Source organism: Pongo abelii, chromosome 20 (assembly GCF_028885655.2).
Source record: "Pongo abelii isolate AG06213 chromosome 20, NHGRI_mPonAbe1-v2.0_pri, whole genome shotgun sequence".
Lineage (NCBI taxonomy): Eukaryota > Metazoa > Chordata > Mammalia > Primates > Hominidae > Pongo > Pongo abelii.
Window position 1 is genome coordinate 55,386,681 of NC_072005.2, and position 24,539 is coordinate 55,411,219.

Here is a 24,539-nt window from a genome sequence, read left to right on the forward strand (position 1 = left end):
GTCTCCCTCAGTTGTCCAGGCTGGAGTGCAATGGTGCAATCTTGGCTCACTGCAGCCTCTGTTTCCTGGGTTCCTGATCCGCCTGCCTCAGCCTCCCAAGTAGGTGGGAGTAGAGGTGCACGCCACTACGCCCAGCTGATTTTTGTATCTTTAAAGTAGAGTCAGGATTTTACCATGTTGGCCAGGCTGGTGTCAACCTCCTGACCTCAAGTGATCCACCCACTTTGGCCTCCCAAAGTGCTGGGATTACAGGTGTGAGCCACCACGCTCAGCCAGGGATTACATTTCTTTCTTTCTTTTTTGAAACGGAGTCTCGCTCTGTCGCGCAGGCTGGAGTGCAGTGGTGCGATCTCTGCCTCCTGGGTTCAAGCGATTCTCCTGCCTCAGCCTCCTGAATAGCTGGGACTACAGGAGCCCACCACCACACCTGGCTAACTTTTGTACTTTTAGTAGTCACAGGGTTTCACCATATTGGCCAGGCTGGTCTTGAACTCCTGACCTTGTGATCCACCTGCCTCAGCCTCCCAAAGTGCTGGGATTACAGGCGTGAGCCACCACGCCTGGCCCAGGGATTACATTTCAATGTGAGATTTGGAAGGGACAAACATCCAAACTATATCACATGTCCCATCAGGGACTGAGCTACTGAGGAAGCTTCCCAAGTGCCAAGCTCAAGGCTTGATTCAAGATTTGGTTCTGCCATCAAGGAGGCCATCACTAGAAACTGATTTGCTTCATGCTACACATACGTCCATCCCTCTGTAGCAAGCGGAATCAGTTCATTGAGGGATTTTTCACCTATTTTGTTCGTGGCCCCAAGGCCCCTGCTTTTAATCACTATGCTATGGTTGCCATAAAGGTATTTTAAAAATCAGGCCTAAGCAAATGAAATAGAATATTTATCAAATTTCTTTTTTTTGTTGTTTTTTGTTTTTGAGACGGAGTCTTGCTCTGTCGCCAGGCAGGAGTGCGGTGCCGCGATCTCATCTCACTGCAACCTCCGCCTCCTGAGTTCAAGCAATTCTCCTGCCTCAGCCTCTTGAGTAGCTGGGATTACAGTCACCTGCCACCACGCCCAGCTAATTTTTTTGCATTTTTAGTAGAGACGGGGTTTCACCATGTTGGCCAGGATGCTCTCCATCTCCTGACTTTGTGATCTGTCTGCCTCAGCCTCCCAAAATACTGGGATTACAGGCATGAGCCACCATGCCTGGCCTATACATAGTTTTTTAAGACAATGTAGAGAGGATACAAAATATTTATCTGTAGCCATAAAAAAGAATGAGATCATTTCCTTTGCAGGGACATGGATGAAGCTGGAGGCCATTATCCGTAGCAAACTAACAGGAACAGAAAACCAAATACCCCATGTTCTCACTTATAAGTAAGAGCTAAATGATGAGAACACATGGACACACAGAGTGAAACAACACACATTGGGGCCTATTGGAGGACAGAGGGTAGGGTGAAGGAGAGGACCAGGAAAATAACTAGTGGGTACTAGGCTAAATACCTGGGTGATGGAATACTTTGTACAACAAACCCCCATGACACAAATTTACCTACCTAACAAACCTGCACATGTACCTCTGAACTAAAAATAAATGTCAAAAGATAAAAAAAAAAGAACAAAACATGTATCAAGAGAGAAGGGAAAAACTAAGATAAACATTTGGACCACTGAGAAAGGTTGATAGAAGGCCCCAGTGTCTGAGGTCAGGATCAGTAATGGTGTCCTTCCCTAGCAATTTCTCATCTGCACGTGTGGTGATGATGACGACCTTGATAACAGCTGATGTTATGAAACACGTACAATGAGCAACTATTGTGCTAAATCCTTTTGAAAATCAGTTCTTTTTTTTTTTTTTTTGAGACGGAGTCTCGCTCTGTTGCCCAGGCTGGAGTGCAGTGGCGTGATCTTGGCTCACTGCAAGCTCCGCGTCCCGGGTTCACACCATTCTCCTGCCTCAGCCTCCTGAGTAGCTGGGACTACAGGTGCCCGCCACCACACCCGGCTAATTTTTTTATATTTTTAGTAGAGATGGGGTTTCACCGTGTTAGCCAGGATGGTCTTGATCTCCTGACCTCGTGATCCACCCGCCTTGGCCTCCCAAAGTGCTAGGATTACAAGCATGAGCCACTGCACCTGGCCGAAAATCAGTTCATTTAATTCTCAACAACCCAATGCAATAGGGTCTATAATTATTAGCATTTTGCAGATGAAATAATGGAGTCATTAAGTCACTTGCCTCAGATCATGAGGTTGGTAAATGGTAGAGCTGAGATTTGATCCCAGATCTTCTTGTACCAGAGTCTGTGCTCTCAGCCACTGTGGAGAGCCACCCCCACTGAGAACTCTGTTGAAGGGCAGATCCCAAGATCCCCCCCTGAGAGGCTGGGGCTGAGCCCAGGAATCTGTGTGTGGCCTGGCTGTAGGTGATTCAAGATGGCAGAAGTCGGGAGCTCTGTGACCCACCGCTCTCCCTTCTTACCAGGATTCTGCAGAAGGAGAACTGTGAAATATCATGATGGTTTGCTCTGTCAGTAGGGAGCTTGCCGTCCTCTCTGTATCTGACCCTCTTTCTCTAGGAGTTCTTAGTTTCTGTAGCTTTCACTATTCTCCTCCTCCTCCTTCTCCTCCTCCTCCTCTTCCTCTTCCTACTCATCCTCCTCTTCCTCCTCCTCCTCATCCTCTTTCTCCTCCTCCTCCTTCTCCTCCTCCTTCTCCTTGTCATCCTCCTTCTCCTCCTCCTCTTCATCCTCCTCCTCCTTCTCCTCCTCCTCTTCCTACTCATCCTCTTCTTCCTCCTTCTCCTCCTCATCCTCTTTCTCCTCCTCCTCCTCCTCCTCTTCCTTCTCCTTGTCATCCTCCTTCTCCTCCTCTTCATCCTCCTCCTTCTCCTCCTCCTCTTCCTACTTATCCTCTTCTTCCTCCTTCTCCTCCTCATCCTCTTTCTCCTCCTCCTCCTCATCCTCCTCCTGCTCCTGCTCCTCCGCCTTCTCTCATCCTCCTTCTCCTCCTCATCCTCCTTCTCCTCCTCATCCTCCTTCTCCTCTTCCTTCTCCTCATCCTCCTTCTCCTCCTCATCCTCCTTCTCCTCCTCATCCTCCTTCTCCTCTTCCTTCTCCTCATCCTCCTTCTCTTTTTCATCCTCCTTCTCCTCCTCATCTTCCTTCTCCTCATCCTCCTTCTCCTCATCCTCCTCCTCCTGCTCCTGCTCCTCCACCTTCTCTTCATTCTCCTTCTCCTTCTTTCTTCTTCTTTGAGACAGGGTCTTGATCTGTCACTCAGGCTGGAGTGCAGTGGTGCGATCATGGCTTACAGCACCCTCAACCTCCCAGGCTCAAGCCATCCTCCCACTTCAGCCTCCCAAGTAGCTACAGATGCATGCTATGCTCGGCTAATTTTTATATTTGTTGTAGAGATGGGGTTTCACCATGTTGCCCAGGCTGGTCTCAAATTCGAGGGCTTAAGTGATCTTCCCGCCTCGGCTTCCCAAAGTGCTGGGATTACAGGCATACACCACTGCACTCGGCCTCACTTACTTCCTTCCTTCCTTCTTTCCTTCCTTCCTTTCCTTTTCCTTCCTTCCTTCCTTTCTTTCCTTCCTTCCTTTCTTTCCTTCCTTCCCTTTCTTTCTCTCTCTGTCTCTCTTTCTCTCTGTGTCCCTCCCTCCCTCCCTTCCTTCCTTGTTTTCTTCCTTCCTTCCTCCCTCTCTTTTCTTTCTTTCTCTATCTCCTTCCCTCCCTCCCTCTCTCCCTCCCTCCCTCCCTTCCTTCCTCCCTTCCTCTCTACCTTCTGAGACAAGGTCTCACTCTGTTGCCTCTGCTGAAGTATAGTGGCTTGATCTTGGCTCACTGCAGCCTCAACCTCCCAGTGTCAAGTGATTCTCCTGCCTCAGCCTCCTGAGTAGCTGGGACTGCAGGTATACACACACCTGGCTAATTTTTTTTTTTTTTTTTTTCTGTAGAAATGGGGTTTCACCATGTTGCCCAGGCTGGTGTTGAACTCCCGGGCTCAAGCGATCTGCCTACCTTGGCCTCCCAAAGTGCTGGGATTTCAAGCTTGAGCTACCACGCCCAGCCTCACTTTTTTTTTCTTTTTTTTTAAATAGCAGCTTTATTGAGCTGTAATCCACATATCATACAGTCACCTGCTTAAGGTATAAAATTCAGTGGTTCTTGGTATACTCACAGAATTGTGAAATCATTACCACAATTCATTTTCAAACATTGTCATCACTCCAACAAGAAACTCCGTGCATACTTAGCACTGCTTTTCATTTTCCCGGCCCTAGGCCACCATTAATTTACCTGCTGTCTCTGGGTTCACCTGTTTTGCACACTTCACATAAGTGGAGCCATGCACTCTATGGTCTTTTCTTCTTCTTCTTTTTTATTTTTTTATTTTTTAAGACAGAGTTTTGCTCTTGTTGCCCAGGCTGGAGTCAGTGGCGCGATCTCGGCTCACCACAACCTCTGCCTCCCAGGTTCAAGCGATTCTCCTGCATCAGCCTGTCAAGTAGCTGGGATTACAGGCGTGCACCACCATTCCCGGCTAATTTTGTATTTTTAGTAGAGACGGAGTTTCTCCATGTTGGTCAGGCTGGTCTCGAACTCCCGACCTCAGCTGATCTGCCTGCCTCGGCCTCCCAAAGTGCTGGGATTACAAGCGTGAGCTAGTGCGCCCAGCCCGTTTCTACTTTAATTTTTTTTTTTTTTTTTTTTAAAGACAGGGTCTCGCTCTATTGCCCAAGCTGGAGTGCAGTGGCATGTTCATGGCTGACTGCAGCCTGGGCCTTCTGGACTCAAGTGATCCTCCCATTTCAGCCTCCCCAGTAGCTGGGACTACAGGTGCTCACCCCTATTACTGGCTAAATTTTTATTTTTATTTATTTTATTATTATTATTATTATTATTGAGACAGGGTCTCACTCTGTCGCCTAGGCTGCAGTGCATTGCAACCTCAGCCTCCCGGGTTCAAGCGATTCTCCCGCCTCAGCCTCCCGAGCATCTGGGACTACAGGCATGCGCCACCAGACCCGGCTAATTTTTGTATTTTTAGTAGAGGCAGGGTTTCACCATGTTGTCCAGGCTGGTCTCGAACTCCCTACCTCAGGTGATCTGCCCGCCTTGACCTCCCAAAGTGCTGCGATTACAGGCGTGAGCCACCGCGCCCGACCCGGCTAAATTTTTAAAATATTTTTTGTAGAGATGAGGTTTTGCCATGTTGGCCAGGCTGGTCTCCAGCTCCTTGGCTCAAGCGATCAATCCACCTCTTGACGGGAGATTTCAGAGGTCAGAGGTTAGATACAAGAGTCAAAACCCAAGAAGGTAGCGCTGGGCAGACTGAGTTTCGGGTCAGGCAGGGTCAGATGTGCCAAGCCAAAAGTCTCGATGATGGTGGAGATCAGGACTCAGAGGTCAGAGTGAGGCCTCCTCCCTTCTCTTTTCTCCCCCACAGGACGGCTGACCCAGCCGAGAAGACGCCGCTGGGGGTCCCGCGCCAGTCGGGCCGCCGGGGTTGCTGCGGGGGCCGCTGCGAGGGGCGCCGGTGCCTACGCCGCTGGTTCCACTTCTGGGGCGCGCCGGTGACCGTCTTCATGGGCAACGTGGTCAGCTACCTGCTGTTCCTGCTGCTTTTCGCGCGGGTGCTGCTCGTGGATTTCCAGCTGGCGCCGCCCGGCTCCCTAGAGCTGCTGCTCTATTTCTGGGCTTTCACGCTGCTGTGCGAGGAGCTGCGCCAGGGCCTGAGCGGAGGCGGGGGCAGCCTGGCCAGCGGGGGCTCCGGGCCTGGCCATGCCTCACTGAGCCAGCGCCTGCGCCTCTACCTCGCCGACAGCTGGAACCAGTACGACCTAGTGGCTCTCACCTGCTTCCTCCTGGGCGTGGGCTGCCGGTGAGTGCCCCGGGGCCTTGGAACCCTGGCCCCTGGCCACCTCTCATCCTTCCTGCCTTCTCCCGGGGTCTCCACTCCCGGCTTCCCCGCAGCTGGGCAGCAGGTCAAGCCAACCCTGCTGATTGGAGAAAAACAAACAAAACCCCTCTTAGGAAAGGCGGGCATGACGATTGCCCCAGGGTAATTGGCTGGCCCCTGGAGATCTGGCTTCAGGGACGGCAGGATTCAGGAGAAAACCCCACAGTCCACCACTCAGCCTCTGCTATTTATTGCTAGGTCTGAAGGTTAACAGATATTTATGGGAGCGCCCTGACCTGGGTGCCAACCTCACCTCCTCCCTCCTCTTCCTCCACGTAGCTCCTTGGTCCCAGGCCCCTTGCCCTCCTGCCCCCGACTTACTCTTTCTTTCTTTCTTTCCTTTTTTTTCTTCCTTCCTTCCTTTTTCTTTCTCTTTCTTTCTTTCTTTTTTTCTTTCCTTCTTTCTTTCTCTCTTTCTTTTCTTTCTTTCTCTCTTTTTTCTTTTTCTTCTTTCTTTTTCTTTCTTTTTTCTTTTTCTCTTTTCTTTCTCTCTCTCTCCCTCTCTCCTCTGCCCCTCTGCCTCCCTCCCTCCCTCCCTCCCTCCTTCCTTCCTTCCTTCTATCCTTCCTTCCATACCTCCAAGCTAAGGGTTTAACCCTTGCCCTGCCTGCATTATGGCGTATCCTGCATTAGGATACTCCTCCTTTTGAGGAGAGCAAACAGAAAAGTTTGTGGATACAACCTGGTGACTGGTCTTTTGTTTTTTGTTTTTGTTTTCTTTCTTTTCTTTTCTTTTTTTTTTTTTTTGGAGCCAGAGTTCCGCTGTGTTGCCCAGACTGGAGTGCAGTGGTACGATCTTGGCTCACTGCAACCTCCACCTCCTGGGTTCAAGCGACTCTCTTGCCTCAGCCTCGGGAGTAGCTGGGATTACAGGCATGCACCACTACACCTAGCTAAATTTTTTTTTGTATTTTTTTTGTAGAGATGGGGTTTTGCCATATTGACCAGGCTGGTCTTGAACTCCTGGCCTCAAGTGATCCACTCGCCTTAGCCTCGGAAAGTGCTGAGATTACAGGTGTGGGCCACCGTGCCTGGCCAACAACCTGGTGACTGTTTACAAGGGACCTGACACATCCTGAATGGTTGACAGTGATGACAGTGATGATCCCTACTCAAGCTTTTCTCAGTAGACACGCTGAGAGGCAGGCTTCCTGTAAGCTGTGTTAGCAGTGTTACAAAGTGATTCACCATAAATAATTTATTCAAGCAGGGAGCAAGATATGAGAGTTTTGCAGAACACTAATACTTCTGTTTGTCATTTGTTGTATTTTGTATAAAGTGACTTTTGAGATGAAAGGTCTAAGGCCATATGCTACCATGCTCTAGGATTGCCAGCAATGTTTTGGACAGTTTATCAAGCCCACCACTTTCCAGGTGAAAAATGGAAAGATCTCAGCTTAAAAGGGAGAAATGGGCCTGGTATGGTGGCTCATGCCTGTAATCCCAACACTTTGGGAGGCTGAGGCGGGTGGATCACCTGAGATCAGGAGTTTGAGACCATTCTGCCCAACATGGTGAAACCCCATCTCTACTAAAAATACAAAAAATTAGCCAGGCGTGGTGGCAGGCGCCTGTAATCCCAGCTACTCGGGAGGCTGAGGCAGGATAATTGCCTGAACCTGGGAGGCGGAGGTTGCAGTGAGCCAAGATCACGCCACTGCACTCCAGCCTGGGTGAAAAGAGCAAAACTCCGTCAAAAAAAAAAAAAAAAAAAAAAAAGTGAGAAATGTCTAATCATCTCCGGAATTGAATGGATGAATTATCCTTTGTTTTGCCAATTCCCTCTAGATGAACATTTAGGTTCTCTCTTTCTTTCTTTCTTTTTTTGTTTTAAATAGAGACAGGGTCTCACTGTGTTGCCCAGGCTGGTCTCAAACTCCTGGGCTCAAGCAATCCTCTCACCTTGGCCTCTCAAAGTGCTGGGATTACAGGCGTGAGCTACTATGCCCAGACTTCTGTTTTTTTATTATTCCAAAATAATAAAAGTTTACATCCCAGATGTAAAGTTTATGGGTCAAAGGGTACATATATTCTTGACATGGATAGATTTCCTTCTAAGTAGCTTCACCCATTTCCACACCTGCCATCAGGGTAAGAGAGTGCCCCCTTGAGGCCATGCTCAACAATGCCTGATACTTTCACTCTAAAATGTAGCTCTCAATTTAACTGAAAAAAAATTTGCCAATTTAATGGGTAAACATGACCTCTCCTTGTTATAATTTATGTACTCTTGACTACCAGGTAGGCTGGACATCTTTTCCTAAGCTTCATGGCCACATGTCCTTGTGCCCCGTTGTTTTTTTTGGTTTTTGTTTTTTTTTTTGAGACGGAGTCTCGCTCTGTCGCCCAGGCTGGAGTGCAGTGGCACAATCTCGGCTCACTGCAAGCTCCGCCTCCCGGGTTCACGCCATTCTCGTGCCTCAGCCTACCGAGTAGCTGGGACTATAGGCGCCCGCCTCCACGCCCGACTAATTTTTTGTATTTTTTAGTAGAGACGGGGTTTCACCGTGTTAGCCAGGATGTTCTCGATCTCCTGACCTCGTGATCCGCCCACCTCGGCCTCCCAAAGTGCTAGGATTACAGGAGTGAGCCACCGCGACCGGCCACCCTCCCGTTTTTTTAATTGGGGTTCATTGATTTGTATATATACACATATACATACTCCTTATACTCTGGATCCTAATCCTTGGTAGTTTTGTTTGTCTTAATATCTTCAAATCTTCTCGAAGTCTGTGGCTTGTCTTTTCACTTTCACTTTTGTATGTTTCCTTTCTTTTTTTTTTTTTTTTTTTGAGCCTGCCTCGGCCTCCCAAAGTCCTGGGATTACAGGCGTGAGCTACCGCATCTGTCCATACACTAGGTTTTTAATCCATCCAAAGTTTAAGTACATGAGGTTGCAAAATAGGGGCAGAATTTTTATTTTCCCCATAGGAATTTTTGATGTTTACTGGCCGTTTGAACGTCCTCTGTGAATTGTACGTAGTATCCTTTATCTGGCTTCCTTCCTGTTCCTTCCTTTTGCGTATTAGTTTGTAGGGACTGTATATGTTTTGCCTTTTATAGGTTGGACAGATATTCCGGCAGTTTTTCCAGCTTGATTCTTACAGGGACCAGCTCTTTGCTAAGGCCATCGTTCATTCAGTCATTACTTAATAGACGCAGCCATTTTAAAAATGGGTGCCAGTGCCCTGCATGGACCAGCTTGGCACTGAATAAATTTCAGTAAACCCCGGGTGACTGGGAGGGTCCTGGTCCTGCCCGGTGGAGGCTGCAGCTTCATCTGAAGGATGGCATTGGGAAGACTCCCATTTTCCTTGGCGTCTTGTGACACTTGACTCTTGTGGCATCTCCCCACACCCCAGGCTGACCCCGGGTTTGTACCACCTGGGCCGCACTGTCCTCTGCATCGATTTCATGGTTTTCACGGTGCGGCTGCTGCACATCTTCACGGTCAACAAACAGCTGGGGCCCAAGATCGTTATCGTGAGCAAGATGGTGAGGCAGGGGCGGGGCTGAAGTGGGCGGGGCCATAGGGAAAGGGGTGGGGCCATAGGGAAAGGGGTGGGGCCAGGGAGGGAGTGGTCCGTGGAGAAGGGGCGTGACTTTGGGGAGCAATGGGGCGTGGTTTTGGGATATAGGGGTGGGGCCAGAGTAGGGAAGGGCGGGGCCAGACTCAGCCACATCTCCCCACAGATGAAGGACGTGTTCTTCTTCCTCTTCTTCCTCGGAGTGTGGCTCGTGGCCTATGGCGTGGCCACGGAGGGGCTCCTAAGGCCACGGGACAGTGACTTCCCAAGTATCCTGCGCCGCGTCTTCTACCGTCCCTACCTGCAGATCTTCGGGCAGATCCCCCAGGAGGACATGGACGGTAGCGGGGGATAACAGGGCCTGACAGCCTTCCTCTGAGTCTCTGTCCCTGCTCTCTGGGTCTCTGTACCCCTGTCTCTAAGAAAATGTCTGTCTCTCTGAGTCTCTGTCTCCCTCTTTCTCTGGATCTCTGAGTGATACCCTATATTCCCCATCATCATCTCTCTAGGTCTGTGCCTACCCCACCCCCTCTGTCTTTCTGTCTGTCTTTTTTTTTTTTTTTTTTTTTTTTTTGAGATGGATGTTAGAAAGGTTTGTTTTTTAGTGTCGTAAAGAAATAGTACTTGAACATAAATTTAATTTTTTTAGTAAGGCCATTTTTATTTTTTGTAGAAAGGGTACACTCGCCAGCAATTTTGTCATGAGAGTACACCGAACAAAGGAGATAGGGTCATTTATAACCTGACGTGTCTATTTTACTGCTGTGTCTGGTTTTTATTGGCTGGAACCGGCCTTTACATTTTGTATTTGTCTTGATTGGCTAGTAACTTAGAAGTTTTTAAAAGAAGCAAAGGCAGAGGAGAACAAAGGAAGGAGGAAGTAACTTGTGGAATGTTGAGAAAGGTAAAAACACTTTTAAATAAGGAAGAGGAACAGGGTATGACCTAATGCTTGCTTGGACCAGTATAAGTATGTCAGGGCAAATATTTAGGCTAAATTGTGGGAGCTAAGAACATAAAGTACATTGATTTATTTTTTATGGCTAGTAGATATTTAAGAATGTTAGCGCAGGTCTTTGAATAAATTTTGTTTCTAAGAGAAGTTACTATTTATTGTTAATTAGATGGGGAGGAAAGCCTTTGAAGAGGAACCTGTACTTTACTTTTTACATGGAGTTTTGCTCTTGTTGCGCAGGCTGGAGTGCAATGGCACGATCTCAGCTCACTGCAACCTCCACCTCCCAGGTTGAAGCGATTCTCCTGTCTCAGCCTCCCGAGTAGCTGGGACTACAGGCGCGTGCCACCATGCCTGGCTAACAGTTTTGTATTTTTAGTAGAGAGGGGGTTTCATCACATTGGTCAGGCTGGTCTCAAACTCCCGACCTCAGGTGATCCGGCCATCTCAGCCTCCCAAAGTGCTGGGATTACAGGCGTGAGCCACCGCACCCAGCAGTCTTCCTGTCTTTCTTAGGTCTCTGTCCCCCTCACCCCATCTCTGAACGTCTCTCTTCACAGTGGCCCTCATGGAGCACAGCAACTGCTCGTCGGAGCCCGGCTTCTGGGCACACCCTCCCGGGGCCCAGGCGGGCACCTGTGTCTCCCAGTATGCCAACTGGCTGGTGGTGCTGCTCCTTGTCATCTTCCTGCTCGTGGCCAACATCCTGCTGGTCAACTTGCTCATTGCCATGTTCAGGTGAGGCCTGACTGCTCTCTGATCCGATCCCACCCAGTATGACCCGTGGCCCTCTCATGACTCTTGAACCCTGTCTAATGAATTCTGTCTTTAGTCCCTGAACTCTGATCCAATCTAATGCTGCCTTCTCCCCAGCCCCAAACAGACCCTGCTTGTGACTTGGACTTTGGACTGATCCTCTCCCTGAGCCCAGGTTGAACTTCCTTATTTTTATTTTTTTGAGACAGGGTCTCACTCTGTTGCCAAGGCTAGAGTGTGGTGGTGTGATCATAGCTTACTGCAGCCTCGACCTCCTGGACTCAAGCAATCCTCCTGCCTTAGTCCCATAAGTAGCTGGGACTACTTAAAATTAGCCAGGCCAGCATGCCTGCCTAATTAAAAAAGTTTTTTGGAGAGAGGGGGGTCTCACTGTGTTGTCCACGCTGGTCTCGAGCTCCTGGACTCAAGTGATCCTCCCTCCTCAGCCTCCCAAAGTGCTGGGATAATCTGTTGCCTAGGCTGGAGTGCAGTGGTAAGTTCTCAGCTCACTGCAACCTCCGCTTCCCACTCCCCCATACCCAGTTAATTTTTTGTATTTTTAGTAGAGACAGGGTTTCACCATGTTGGCCTTGAACTCTTGACCTCAAGTGATTGGCCCGCCTCGGTCTCCCAAAGTGTTGGGATTACAGGTGTGAGCCATCGCGCCCAGCCAACTTTGTTTTTTATTGTAGTAAAATTATATAAAATTTCACATTTTTACTTCTTCTTCTGTTTTTTTTTTTGTTTTTGTTTTTTTTTTTGACGGAGTCTCGCTCTGTTGCCCAGGCTGGAGTGCAGTGGCGCGATCTCAGCTCACTGCAAGCTCCGCCTCCTGGGTTCATGACATTCTCCTACCTCAGCCTCCCGAGTAGCTGGGACTACAGGCATGTGCCACCACACCTGGCTAATTTTATGTATTTTTAGTAGAGATGGGGTTTCACCATGTTAGCCAGGATGGTTTCGATCTCCCGACCTTGTGATCCACCTGCCTCACCCTGCCACGGTGCTGGAATTACAGACATGAGCCACCGCGCCAGGTGGTCATTTTTACCATTTTAAGTGTACAAGTCAGTGACATTAATGACATTTACAGTGCTCTGCAACCATCACCACTATCTATTTCCAATACGTTCTATCACCCACAACAGAAAGTGTGTCCCCGTGAAACAGCAACTCCCCACTTCCCCTCCCCACAGTTCTTGGTAACCTCTAGTGTATTTTCTGTCTCTGTGGATTTAGTCTAGATGTTTCATGTAAGTGGAATTATGCAATATTTGTCTTTTGGTGTCTGGCTGATTTTACTGAGCATGTTTTCAAGGCTCATCCATGTTGTAGTGTGCATCAGAACTTCATTCATTCCGTTTTGTGAATGAGTAATATTCTATTGTACAAATAGACCACATTTGAGCCCGTCATGGTGGCTCCTGCCTGTAATCCCAGCACTTTGGGAGGCCTAGGCGGGTGGATCACCTGAGGTCAGGAGTTCGAGACCAGCCTGGCCAACATGGCGAGACCCCCCCCTCTTTACTAAAAATACAAAAATTAGCTAGGCTCATGTCTGTAATCCCAGCTACTTGGGAGGCTCAGGCACGAGAGTCGCTTGAACTCAGGAGGCGGAGGCTACAGTGAGCCAAGATCGTGCCACTGCACTCCAGCCTGGGCAACAGAGTGAGACTCCATCTCAAAAAAAGAAGACCACATTTGATTCACCCACTCATCTGTTGATGAACACTTGGGTTCTTTCTGCCTTTTGGCTATTGTGACTAATGTTTTTTGGAACATTGGCATGGAAGTATCTATTTGAATCCTTGTTTTTATTTCCTTTGGGTGTATATCTCAAAGTGGAATTCCTGGGTCATATGGTAATTCTACGTATAGCTTTTTGAGAAACCACCAAACCGGTTTCCACAGTAGCTGCACCATTTTCCATTCTCACCAGCAGTGTATGAGGGTTTTAATTTCTCCACATCCTAGCCAACACTTGTTATTTTCCTTTTGCAAAAATTATAGTCATCCAGCTTGGTGTAGTGGCTCATGCCTGTAATCCCAGCACTTTGGGGGGCTGAGGTGGAAGGATTGCTTGAGCACAAGAGTTCAAGACCAGCCTGGGCAACATAGCGAGGCTGCTGTCTCTACCAAAACACCAGAAATTGGATACCACTTCACACCTGCAGCCTCAACGTCCTGGGCTCAACTGATCCTCCCACCTCAGCCTCCCAAGCAGCTGGGACTACAGTTACGTGCCACCACACCTGGCTTGTTTTTTTATTTTTTTACTTTTATTTTATTTATTTATTTTTAGTAGAAACGGGGTTTCACCATGTTAGCCAGGATGGTCTCGATCTCCTGACCTTGTGATCCACCCATCTCGGCTGGATCCCAAAGTGCTGGGATTACAGGCATGAGCCACTGTGCCCAGCGGCTATTTTTTTGTTTTTTTTTAATGAAACTCCTTTTTAATCCTGTGTTGGGTCCCTCTGTTTGCTTCCTTTCTTGTTGGCATGATTTTTGCTGAGAAAATATAAAATTTCATTGGCTTGGGGTTTTGTTTTTTTTTCAGAGATGGGGTCTTGCTGTGTTGCCCAGGCTGATCTTGAACTCCTGGGCTCAAGCAGTCCTCTTGCCTTGGCCTTCCAAAGTGCTGAGATTACAGGCATGAGCCCCTCTGCTGGACCTATTGTATTAGTTTCCCAGGGCTGCTAAAGTACCAAAAACTGTGTGGCTTTAAATCACAGAAATTGTCTCACAATTCTGGGTGCTAGAGGTCCAAAATCAAGGCATCTGCCAAGTTGTTTTCTTCTGAGGGATGTTGGGGAGAGTCTGTTCCATGCCTCTCCTGTCACGTCTAGTGCTTTGCTGGCCATCTTTGGCTTCTAGTTGCATCCTTGAAACTTCTGCTTTCATCTTCCAAATTTCCCCTTTTAATAAAACGTTACTTAAATTGGATTAGGGACCACCCTAATAACTTAATTTTAACTTGATCACATCTGTAAACTCTATTTCCGAATAAAGCCACATATTTCATAAATAAAAACATTTAAAAAGGTCTCATTCTGAGGCACTATGGGTTATGACTTCAACATATCTTTTTTTATTTTTATTTTTTAATTTTTTTTGAGACAGAGTCTTGCTCTGTCACCCAGGCTGGAGTGCAATGGCGTGATCTCGGCTCACTGCAACCTCCACCTCCTGGGTTCAAGGGACTCTCCTGCCTCAGCCTCCCAAGTAGCCGGGATCACAGGCGCCTGCCACCACGCCCAGCTAATTTTTGTATTTTTAGTAGAGATGGGGTTTCACCATGTTGCCCAGGCTGATCTCAAACTCCTCAGGTGATCCACCTGCCTCGGCCTCCCAAAGTTCTGGGATTACAGCCGTGAGCCACTGGACCCGGCCGGACTTCAACGTATCTTTAGCGGGATACAATTCAATGCATGACACTCATAGATTTATGAGTTTATTTCTGGACTTTCAATTCTATTCCACTGGTCTGTGTCTATCCTTATGCCAGTACCACACAGTTTTTTGGGTTTTTTTTGAGACGGAGTCTCGCTTTTGTCACCCAGGTGGGATTGCAGTGGCGGGATCTCTGCTCACTGCAACAGCCGCATCCCGGGTTCAAACGATTCTCCTGACTCAGCCTCCTGAGTAGCTGGGATTACAGGCACCTGCCACCACGCCTGGCTAATTTTTTTGTATTTTTAGTAGAGATGGGGTTTCACCATGTTGGCCAGGCTAGTCTTGAACTCCTGACCTCAGGTGATCCGCCTCAGCTTCCCAAGGTGCTGGGATTACAGGCGTGAGCCACCGTGTGTAGCCCACACAGTTTTGATTACTGTAGGTTTGTAGCAAATTTTGACATTGGAAGTATGAGTCTCCTTTGTTATTTTTCAAGATTGTTTTGGCTATTCTGGGCCTCCTGCAATTCCATATAAACTTGCAGATCAGAGTTTCCATGTCTGTCAAAAAGGTTGTTGGAATTTTCTTTTTTTTTTTCTTTTTTTTTTTTTTTTGAGACAGAGTTTCACTCTTGTTGCCCAGGCTAGAGTGCAATGGTGCGATCTCAGCTCACCACAACCTCTGCCTCCCGGGCTCAAGCGATTCTCCTGCCTCAGCCTCCCGAGTAGCTGGGATTACAGACATGTGCCACCACGCCCGGCTAATTTTGTATTTTTAGTAGAGATGGGGTTTCTCCATGTTGGTCAGGCTGGTCTCGAACTCCCGACCTCAGGTGATCCGCCTCCCTCGGCCTCCCAAAGTGCTGGGATTACAGGTGTGAGCCACCGCGCCCGGCCAGTTGTTGGAATTTTCATAGGGATTGCGTTGAATCTGTAGATTGCTTCGGATAGTATTGATATTTCATCTAGGTGTTCTTTTTAATGCTTTTCCAGCAGTATTTGGTAGTTTTCAGGCTACAAATAGTTCACCCTTTTGGTTAACTTTATTCCTAGGTGTTTTACCTTTAGATACTGTCGTAAGTGGAATTGCTTTCTTAATTTCCTTTTTGGATTGTTCATTGTGGGTGTGTAGAAACACAACTGACTTTTGTGTGATCTTGTACCCTGCAACTTTGCTGAATCTGCAGCTCTAGAAGCTTTCTTGTGATTCTCTGGCATTTCCTATATATAGGATCATGTCATCTGTGAATAGAGATATTTTTACTTCTTCCTTTCCAATTTGGATGCCTTTTATTTTTTTTCTTGTTTAATTGTTCTAGCCAGAACTTCCAGTACAATGTTGAATAGCAGTGGTAAAAGTGGACATCCTTGTCTTGTCCCTGATCTTAGGCAGAAAGCTTTCACTCTTTGACCATTGGGTATGACGTTAGCTGTGGGTTTTTCAGAAGTACCTTTTCTCATGTTGAGAAAGTTTATTTCTATTCCCAGTTTATGATTTTTAAAAATTATGATGCATGGTGGCTTATGCCTGCAATCACAATACTTTCGGAAGCCAAAGTGGGAGGATCACTTGAGGCCAGGAGTTCAAGACCGACCTGGGCAACATAGTGAGACCCTATTTCAATAAAAAAATAAAAAATTTGCCAGGCATGGTGGTGCATGCCTGTAGTCCCAGCTACTCAAGAGGCTGAGGCGGGAGGAAGGCTTGAGCCCAGGAGGTCAAGGCTGTGGCTTCAGTGAGCCATGATTTCACCACCACCATGATCGTGCCAGCAACAAAGTGAAACCTTGTCTCAAAAAAAAAAAAAAAAAAAAAACGCTGTGCGTGGTGGCTCACGCCTGCAATCCCAGCACTTTGGGAGGCCGAGGTGGGCAGATCATGAGGTCAGGAGATCGAGACCATCCTGGCTAACACGGTTGTAGGGGCCAGCCCTACAGGGTCTGTGGGTTTTTCTCCCCATGTGTGGAGACAAGAGATTGTAGAAATGAAGACAGAAGACAAAGAGATCAAAGAAAAGACAGCTGGGCCCGGGGGACCACTACCACCAAGACGTGGAGACCAGTAGTGGCCCCGAATGGCTGGCTGCACTGTTATTTATTGGATACAAAGCAAAAGGGGCAGGGTAAAGAGTGTGAGTCATCTCCAATGATTGATAAGGTCACGTGAGTCACGTGTCCACTGGACGGGGGCCCTTCCCTGTTAGGTAGCAGAGGCGGAGAGAGAGAGGACAGCTTACGTCATTATTTCTTCTATGCTCTTTTAAGAAAGATCAAAGACTTTTTAATACTTTAATACTTTCACTAGTTTTGCTACTGCTATCTAGAGGGCGGAGCCAGGTGTACAGAGTAGAACATGAAAGTGAAACACGAGCGTGACTGCTGAAGCACAGCATCACAGGGAGACGGTTAGGCCTCTGGATGACTGCGGGCGGGCCTGACATCAGTCAGGCCCTCCACAAGAGGTGGTGGAGCAGAGCCTTCTCTAAACTCCCCCGGGGAAAGGGAGACTCCCTTTCCCGGTTTGCTAAGTAGTGGGAGCTTTTCCTTGGCACTGACGCTACCTCTAGACCATGGTCCACTTGGTAACGGGCATCTTCCCAGACGCTGGCGTTACCGCTAGACCAAGGAGCCCTCTGGTGGCCCTGTCCAGGAATAACAGAAGGCGTGCACTCTTGTCTTCTGGTCACTTCTCATCGTGCCCCTTCAGCTCCTATTTCTGTATGGCCTGGTTTTTCCTAGGTTATGATTGTAGAGCAAGGATTATTATGATATTGAAATAAAGAGTAATTGCTATAAACCAATGATTGATATTCATATATAATCATATCTATGATCTATATCTAGTATAACTCTTGTTATTTTATGTGTTTTATTACACTGGAACAGCTCGTGCCCTCGGTCTCTTGCCTTGGGACCTGGGTGGCTTGCCACCCACACATGGTGAAACCCCATCTCTACTAAAAATACAAAAAATTAGCTGAGCATGGTGGTGGGTGCCTGTAGTCCCAGCTACTCGGGAGGCTGAGGCAAGAGAATGGCATGAACCCAGGAGGCGGAGCTTGTAGTGAGCCGAGATTGTGCCACTCCACTCCAGCCTGGGGGACAGAGTGAGACTCCATCTCAAAAAAAAAAAAAAAAAAAAAATCATGAAGTGTTGTTGAATTTTGTCAAATGCCTTTTCTGTGTTGGTTGAGAAGATCATGTGGTTTCCCCCACACCTTGTTCTATTAATGTGGTGTTTGCATTGATTTTTGTATGTTTCACTACACTTACTTTCCTAGGATAAATCCCATTTCGTTGTGGTATAAAATCCACTTAATATGCTGCTGAATTAGATTTGCTTGTATTTTTTCAGGATGTTTACATGTATATTCATAAGGGCTACTGGTCTGTAATTTTCTTGTGATATCTTTATCTGGCTTTGGTATTACGGTAATGCTGGCCTCATAGAATGAGTTAGGAAATTTTCTCTCCTTTTCAATCTTTTGGACGAATTTGAGAAACTTCCTTGTTATTATAATTCTTCTTTAAATATTTGATAGAATTCACCAGCACAGCCATCTGGTTTTGGGCTTTTCTTTATTGAAAGGTTTTTGATTCAATCTCTTATGATAATTCTACTGAGATTTTCTGTTTTTTCTTGAGTCAGCTTAGGTAATTTGTGTGTTCCTAGGAATTTGTCCATTTCATTTATCTAGTTTGTTGACATATAATTGTTGATAGTATTCTCATACAATCCTTTTTATTTCGGTAAGGTCAGTAGTAATGTCTCCATTTTCATTTCTGATGTTAGTTATTTGTGTCCAGGCTAACTTTTGAGCCCAACTTTAACCTGACTTCAACCTCTACCTTATACCATGATACCATCCCCAACTTGACCTCTGACATCTGACCCTTGGCCCTTCTAAACTGACTTTTTTTTTTTTTTTTTTTTTTGAGATGGAGTCTCACGCCGTCTCCCAGGCTGGAGTGCAGTGGCACGATCTCAGCTCACTGCAACCTCCACCTCCTGGGTTCAAGAGATTCTCCTGCCTCAGCCTCCCCAGTAGGTGGGATTACAGGCACCCGCCACCGCACCTGGCTCATTTTTGTATTTTTAGTAGAGATGGGGCTTCACCATGCTAGCCGGGCTGGTCTGGAACTCCTGACCTGAAGTGATCCGCCTGCCCTGGCCTCCCAAAGTGCTGGGACTACAGGAGTGACCAAACGCACTCGGCCCTAACCTGACTTCTAATCGCATCCTGTAACCTCTGACTTTAGTGATCTTGACTTCTGTCTGCTGCCATAGACTTTGAACAATTATTGGCTGGCATCTAACCTTCGTCCTTGCCCTTGGCTGGGCCCTGACCTCAAGTGACCTTTGACCTCTGGCCTTTGCAGTTACACATTCGGCAAAGTACAGGGCAACAGCGATCTCTACTGGAAGTCGCAGCGTTACCGCCTCATCCGAGAATTCCACTCTCGGCCCGCGCTGGCCCCGCCCTTTATCGTCTTCTCCCACTTGCGCCTCCTGCTCAGGCAATTGTGCAGGCGCCCCCGGAGCCCCCAGCCGTCCTCCCCGGCCCTCGAGCATTTCCGTGAGAACAGAGCTTGGCTTAAAAAGGAGAAATATAGGGGACTGGGAGCCTGGAAGGCGAGGGGAAGGGGGCATGCCCCAAATGACTAACGGGCGTGGCTTAGGTAGTGAGGGGCGGGGTTTAAGCAACAAGAGGCGGAGCTTAAGCACTGAGGGGCAGGGCTTACGGGTGAGGGGCGGGGCATGTTCTCGAATCACCAGGGGCGGGTTTGGGATAGCGTGTTCTGAGGGTGTCGGAAGGGGCAGCTGGGCTTGGGAAGGGGCGTGGCCTGAGCCCTTTGACTCCGCCCACCCCTGCAGGGGTCTACCTTTCTAAGGAAGCCGAGCGGAAGCTGCTAACGTGGGAATCGGTGCATAAGGAGAACTTTCTGCTGGCACGCGCTAGGGACAAGCGAGAGAGCGACTCCGAGCGTCTGAAGCGCACGTCCCAGAAGTGAGAGTGGGGCCTGGTCGGGGATGGGGCTTCTGGCCTGGGGCGGATCCTGACTTCAGCTGAAGGCAGGGTCCTGGGAGGGAGGAAGAGAGGGAGGAGGCCCGGGAAGCAGGAGGAGCCCCGGGGGGGTGGGTGGGCTGAGGGTGCCCCCGGTAAGAGGCCCTCCCTTCTCAGGGTGGACTTGGCACTGAAACAGCTGGGACACATCCGCGAGTACGAACAGCGCCTGAAAGTGCTGGAGCGGGAGGTGAGGGCTTGGGGCCTGGCTTGGGGACTGTGGCAGGGGTCGGGCAGGGGTTCCCATCTCCTGCTCTGACGTTCCTCCCATTCCCCAGGTCCAGCAGTGTAGCCGCGTCCTGGGGTGGGTGGCTGAGGCCCTGAGCCGCTCTGCCTTGCTGCCTCCAGGTGGGCCACCACCCCCTGACCTGCCTGGGTCCAAAGGTCAGTGTGTAGCATCAGCCTGTGCATCTCCAGCCTCTGTTCCTGTATTTTTGCGTGTTTTTCTCTCTCGGCGCCTTTCCAGTGTCTCTGGGTCACTTTCTTGGTCTCCTTTGAGCGTTTTGTACTCTCAACTTCGTGTTCCTTCTTTTTTGCCAGTCTCCCAGTTTTTCTGTCTCTCCCCTTCCCTGCCAATCACCTGCTCTCTCTTTTCTCTCTTCCCCCAGACTGAGCCCTGCTGGCGGACTTCAAGGAGAAGCCCCCACAGGGGATTTTGCTCCTAGAGTAAGGCTCATCTGGGCCTCAGCCCCCGCACCTGGTGGCCTGGACCTTGAGGTGAGCCCCGTGTTCATCTGGGCCACTGTCGGGACCACCTTTGGGAGTGTCATCCTTACAAACCACAGCATGCCCGGCTCCTCCCAGAACCAGCCCCAGCCTGGGAGGATCAAGGCCTGGAGCCCGGGCCGTTATCCATCTGGAGGCTGCAGGGTCCTTGGGGTAACAGGGACCACAGACCCCTCACCACTCACAGATTCCTCACACTGGGGAAATAAAGCCATTTCAGAGGAATCGTGTCCGGAGGCTTGATTCTTGGGGGAGCTGGTGGGTGTCTAGGTCCAGGATGGGAGCTGGAGCTGGGGTGTTGGGTTTGGGGTTCTTGGTGGATTTGCTGCTGTAATTCAGACATTTTGGAGTCCGTATCAGATATTCAGATATTTTGGAGTCAATGGAACCTGAGCCCCATTGTTCTTGCCTGAGACCCAGCACTTCTGTCTGCGCTGTTCTGACGGCTCTCGCTTCAGTAGGACAAGACCCCATCTGTACCCCCCCCCACCCAGTTTCAACTTTCCAGTGGAAAAATAACTCAGTGATAATAAGCAAATTATTTCCTGGAATGGAGGTGGGTGGGTGTTGTGTACATCTGCTTTGGCAATAGGGAAATGGATGATGCAAATTTGAGTAGATAAATGCATACGTGTCTTTAAAAAGTCTAATTAGTGGGAAATTGCAGGCCAGGCGCACACAGGGTTGAGGCAAATATGCGTGATTATACATGCAGCTTAACTAAATAACCCATAACAAGCTAAACTGGTAATGACAAGGTTGAACTGACAGCAATTATTAGTTAAATAGCAAGAAAGCCACCAACAACCAACACATCCAAAAATCAAAACCAAAACATCCTTCCTCCAAATTGGAGGAGATCCAAGTATCTGTCACTGTGGGTGCAGAGTAGTGTTGAAACATTGCCAAGTGTTGTGTGGCAACTGCAACTTCTCTGGAAGATGCTGAGTTAGTTCTCACCAACCCAAGTAGCAATAATCACTGTAATGTAACCTACTTCCTTCCATCCTTCCTCCCTCCCTCCCTCCCTCCTTTCCTCCCTTCCCCCCTCCTTCCCTCCCTTCCTTCTTCCTTCCTTCCTTTCTTTTCTTCTTCTTTTTTTTTTTGAGACAGAGTCTCTCTCTGTCACCCAGGCTGGAGTGCAGTGGCATGATCTCAGGTCACTGCAACCTCCGCCTCCTGGGTTCAGGCAATTCTCCTACCTCAGCCTTTGGAGTAGCTAGGATTACAGGTGCCCGCCACCACTCCTGGCTAATTTTTGTATTTTTGGTAGAGACGGGGTTTCACCATGTTGGCCAGGCTGGTCTCAAACTCCTCAACTCAGGTGATCTGCCTGCCTCGGCCTTCCAAAGTGCTGGAATTACAGGCATGAGCCACCACACCTGGCCACTTTTTCTTCTTTTCTTTCAACAAGGTCTCACTCTGTCACCCAGGCAGAAATGCAGTGACTCAATCACAGCTCACTGCAACCTCCGCCTCCTGGGCTCAAGCAATTCTCCCACTCAGCCTCCTGAGTAGCTGGTTCTACAGGCTCACACCACCATGCCCGGCTAATTTTTTGGATTTTTGGTAGAGATAGGGTCTCACCATATTGCCCTGGCTGGTCTCAAACTCCTGGGGTCAAGTGATCCACTCACCTTGGCCTCTCAAAGTGCTGGGATTACAGGCGTGAGCCACCGTACCCGGCCTCTAGTACTTTCTCTATATATGTGTCTAGCATTGTTTTAAGTGCTTCACGTGCACTAAATCAGTGAATCCTATGATAACCATATAAGGTAGGTTCTATTATTGTCTCCATTTTGCAGATGAGAAAAGTGAGACACAGAAAAGTAGCTCAAATAAAGTTACAGATAGAAAGTGGCTGAGTTAGGGGCTAGGCGTGGTGGCTCACGCCTGTAAAACAGCACTTTGGGAGGCCAAGCAAGTGGATCACTTGAGGCCAGGAGTTCGAGACCAGCCTGGCCAATATAGCAAAACCCCATCACTACTAAAAATACAAAAATTAGCCGGGTGTGGTGGTGGACACCTGTAGTCCCAGCTACTCGGGAGGCTGAGGCAGGAGAATTGCTTGAACCCAGGAGGTGGAGGTTGCAGTGAACCGAAATCGTGCCACTGTACTCCAGCCTGGGCGACAGAGCAAGACTCTGTTTCAAAAAAATAATAGTAAATAAAATAAAAATTGAAAGTGGCTGAGTTGGAACAGAAATCTGGGCAATCCAGAGAGCATCTGTAATGCACGATTTTATATTTGGAAATGTCAACTGCTGTGAAGCCACAGGAACTCAGTCCATGTGCGAGTTTGAGCTTTTGTCTCTCAGCTGCAAATCCACCCTTGCCTCAGCTCTGTGATGTTGGGGCGGAGCCTCTGCAAGCCACGTTTTTGCTTTCCCAGCTGGGTTGCTATAAGCCCCGGCCTAAAGAGGGCGCTAGACGGAGACCGGTGATTGGAGGAGGAAGCAGGGATTTGCTCCACCTATTTGCTCCAGGCTTCCAAGCAAGCGTCGCCCCAGAACAACGCTCCCTCTGACAGCAGCAGTTCCTTCCAGGGTTTTTTGTTGTTGTTGTTAAGACGGAGTCTTGCTCTGTCGCCCAGGCTGGAGTGCAATGGCGCGATCTCAGCTCACTGCAACCTCTGCCTCCTGGGTTCAAGCAATTCTCCTGCCTCAGCCTCCTGAGTAGCTGGGATTACAGGCATCTGCCACCACGCCCAGCTAATTTTTGTATTTTAGTAGAGACAGGATTTCACCATGTTGGTCAGGCTGGTCTCGAACTCCTGACTTCAGGTGATCCAGCTGCCTTGGCCTCTCAAAGTGCTGGGATTACAGGTGTGAGCCACCACGCCTGGCCCTCTTCCAGGTTTTAAGTTTTATTTTTTGGCACCTCCCTAACCTGTTTCTTTTTCTATTTCTTTTTCTATTTCTGTCACCCAGGCTGGAGTGCAGTGGTCGAGGCTCACTGTAGCCTTGACCTCCCAGGCTCAAGCCATACTCCCACCTCAGCCTCCAGAATAGCTGGGACCACAGGTGCACGCCACCACACCCAGCTAATTTTTTGTTTTCAAATTGTTTCGTAGAGATGGGGGTCTCGCCATGTTGCCCAGGTGGGTCTCAAACTCATGGGATCAAGGGATCCTCCAACCTCGGCCTCCCAAAGTGCTGTGATTACAGGCATGAGCCACTGCGCCAGACGCCATACCCAGCATCATTGTCAGCCTTCTGTCACACCAGCACCACCCTGGTAGCCCCTGGCTCTAGTCTGGGTTTCGGTTCTGCAGGGCTGCTGCCTCAACATTTTAGGTTCTGATAGCTCCGTTCTCAGTCCTGGAGTGACAGGTGTAGCCTGCAGTTACTATTTTTATACGGTGCAGTTACTATTTCTGCGCTGTTTCTTCTCATTCCTTTCATGGTTTCCTGAGACCTGTTTAATTTATCTGAGACCCGTGTATTAATTCATCTCTGCTGAAGTATCTATATAACAGGGAACTCCAGGTCGTGTGTGTAGAAATCTGACATGAGTCATCAAAATGGAGAATTTGCACGAATTCCACATGGAAAGCGATTTGGAGACCAAAAATTCCTTAATTGAAGAGGAGGCTGGTACTCTTGAGGAATTACCCTAAAATAACTGCTGCAAGCTTATATTTTGCATCTTCCATTCAAATAGGACTTGTCTCCATTTATGCAGTAACTGTGTATTGGGGAAAGGAAAATACTCAGACCTTTTACGGATTAGCAGACACTGGCCCGGCCTATTCATTCATTTTTGAGGTGCAGTCTCACTCTCTTGCCCAAGTTCGAGTGCAGTGGTGTGATCACAGCTCACTGCAGCCTGGCTCAAGTGATCCTCCTGCCTCGGCCTCCCGAGTAGCTGGCATCACAGGTGCACGCCACCATGCCCATCAATTTTTTTTTTTTTAATTTAGGCCAGTGCGGTGGCTCATGCGTGTAATCCCAGCACTTTGGGAGGCCGAGGCAGGTGGATCACCTGAGGTCAGGAGTTCGAGACCAGCCTGGCCAACATGGCGAAACCCTGTCTCTACTAAAAATACAGAAATTAACCGGGCATGGTGGTGTGTGCCTGTAATCCCAGCTACTAAGGGGGCTGAGGAAGGAGGATCACTTGAACCTGGGAGGCGGA

The 24,539-nt window shown here is 48.6% G+C and overlaps 1 protein-coding gene across 4 annotated transcripts in view; it reads left to right on the forward strand.

Annotated features, from left to right (window-relative positions):
• TRPM4 (transient receptor potential cation channel subfamily M member 4) overlaps nucleotides 1-20,627 on the forward strand; it is a 55,801-nt gene extending 35,174 nt beyond the window's left edge. For all 4 annotated transcript variants that reach the window (XM_024237050.3, XM_054540921.2, XM_054540922.2 and 1 more), the window contains 9 exons: nucleotides 5,465-5,899; nucleotides 9,340-9,472; nucleotides 9,671-9,845; nucleotides 11,020-11,197; nucleotides 18,991-19,187; nucleotides 19,487-19,619; nucleotides 19,794-19,866; nucleotides 19,955-20,060; nucleotides 20,285-20,627. In XM_024237050.3, the coding sequence (XP_024092818.3) occupies nucleotides 5,465-5,899; nucleotides 9,340-9,472; nucleotides 9,671-9,845; nucleotides 11,020-11,197; nucleotides 18,991-19,187; nucleotides 19,487-19,619; nucleotides 19,794-19,866; nucleotides 19,955-20,060; nucleotides 20,285-20,289 (1,435 nt within the window). In that variant the 3' untranslated portion in view covers nucleotides 20,290-20,627. The remainder of the gene's footprint in view (nucleotides 1-5,464; nucleotides 5,900-9,339; nucleotides 9,473-9,670; nucleotides 9,846-11,019; nucleotides 11,198-18,990; nucleotides 19,188-19,486; nucleotides 19,620-19,793; nucleotides 19,867-19,954; nucleotides 20,061-20,284) is intronic.
• The last annotated feature ends 3,912 nt before the right edge of the window (nucleotides 20,628-24,539 follow it).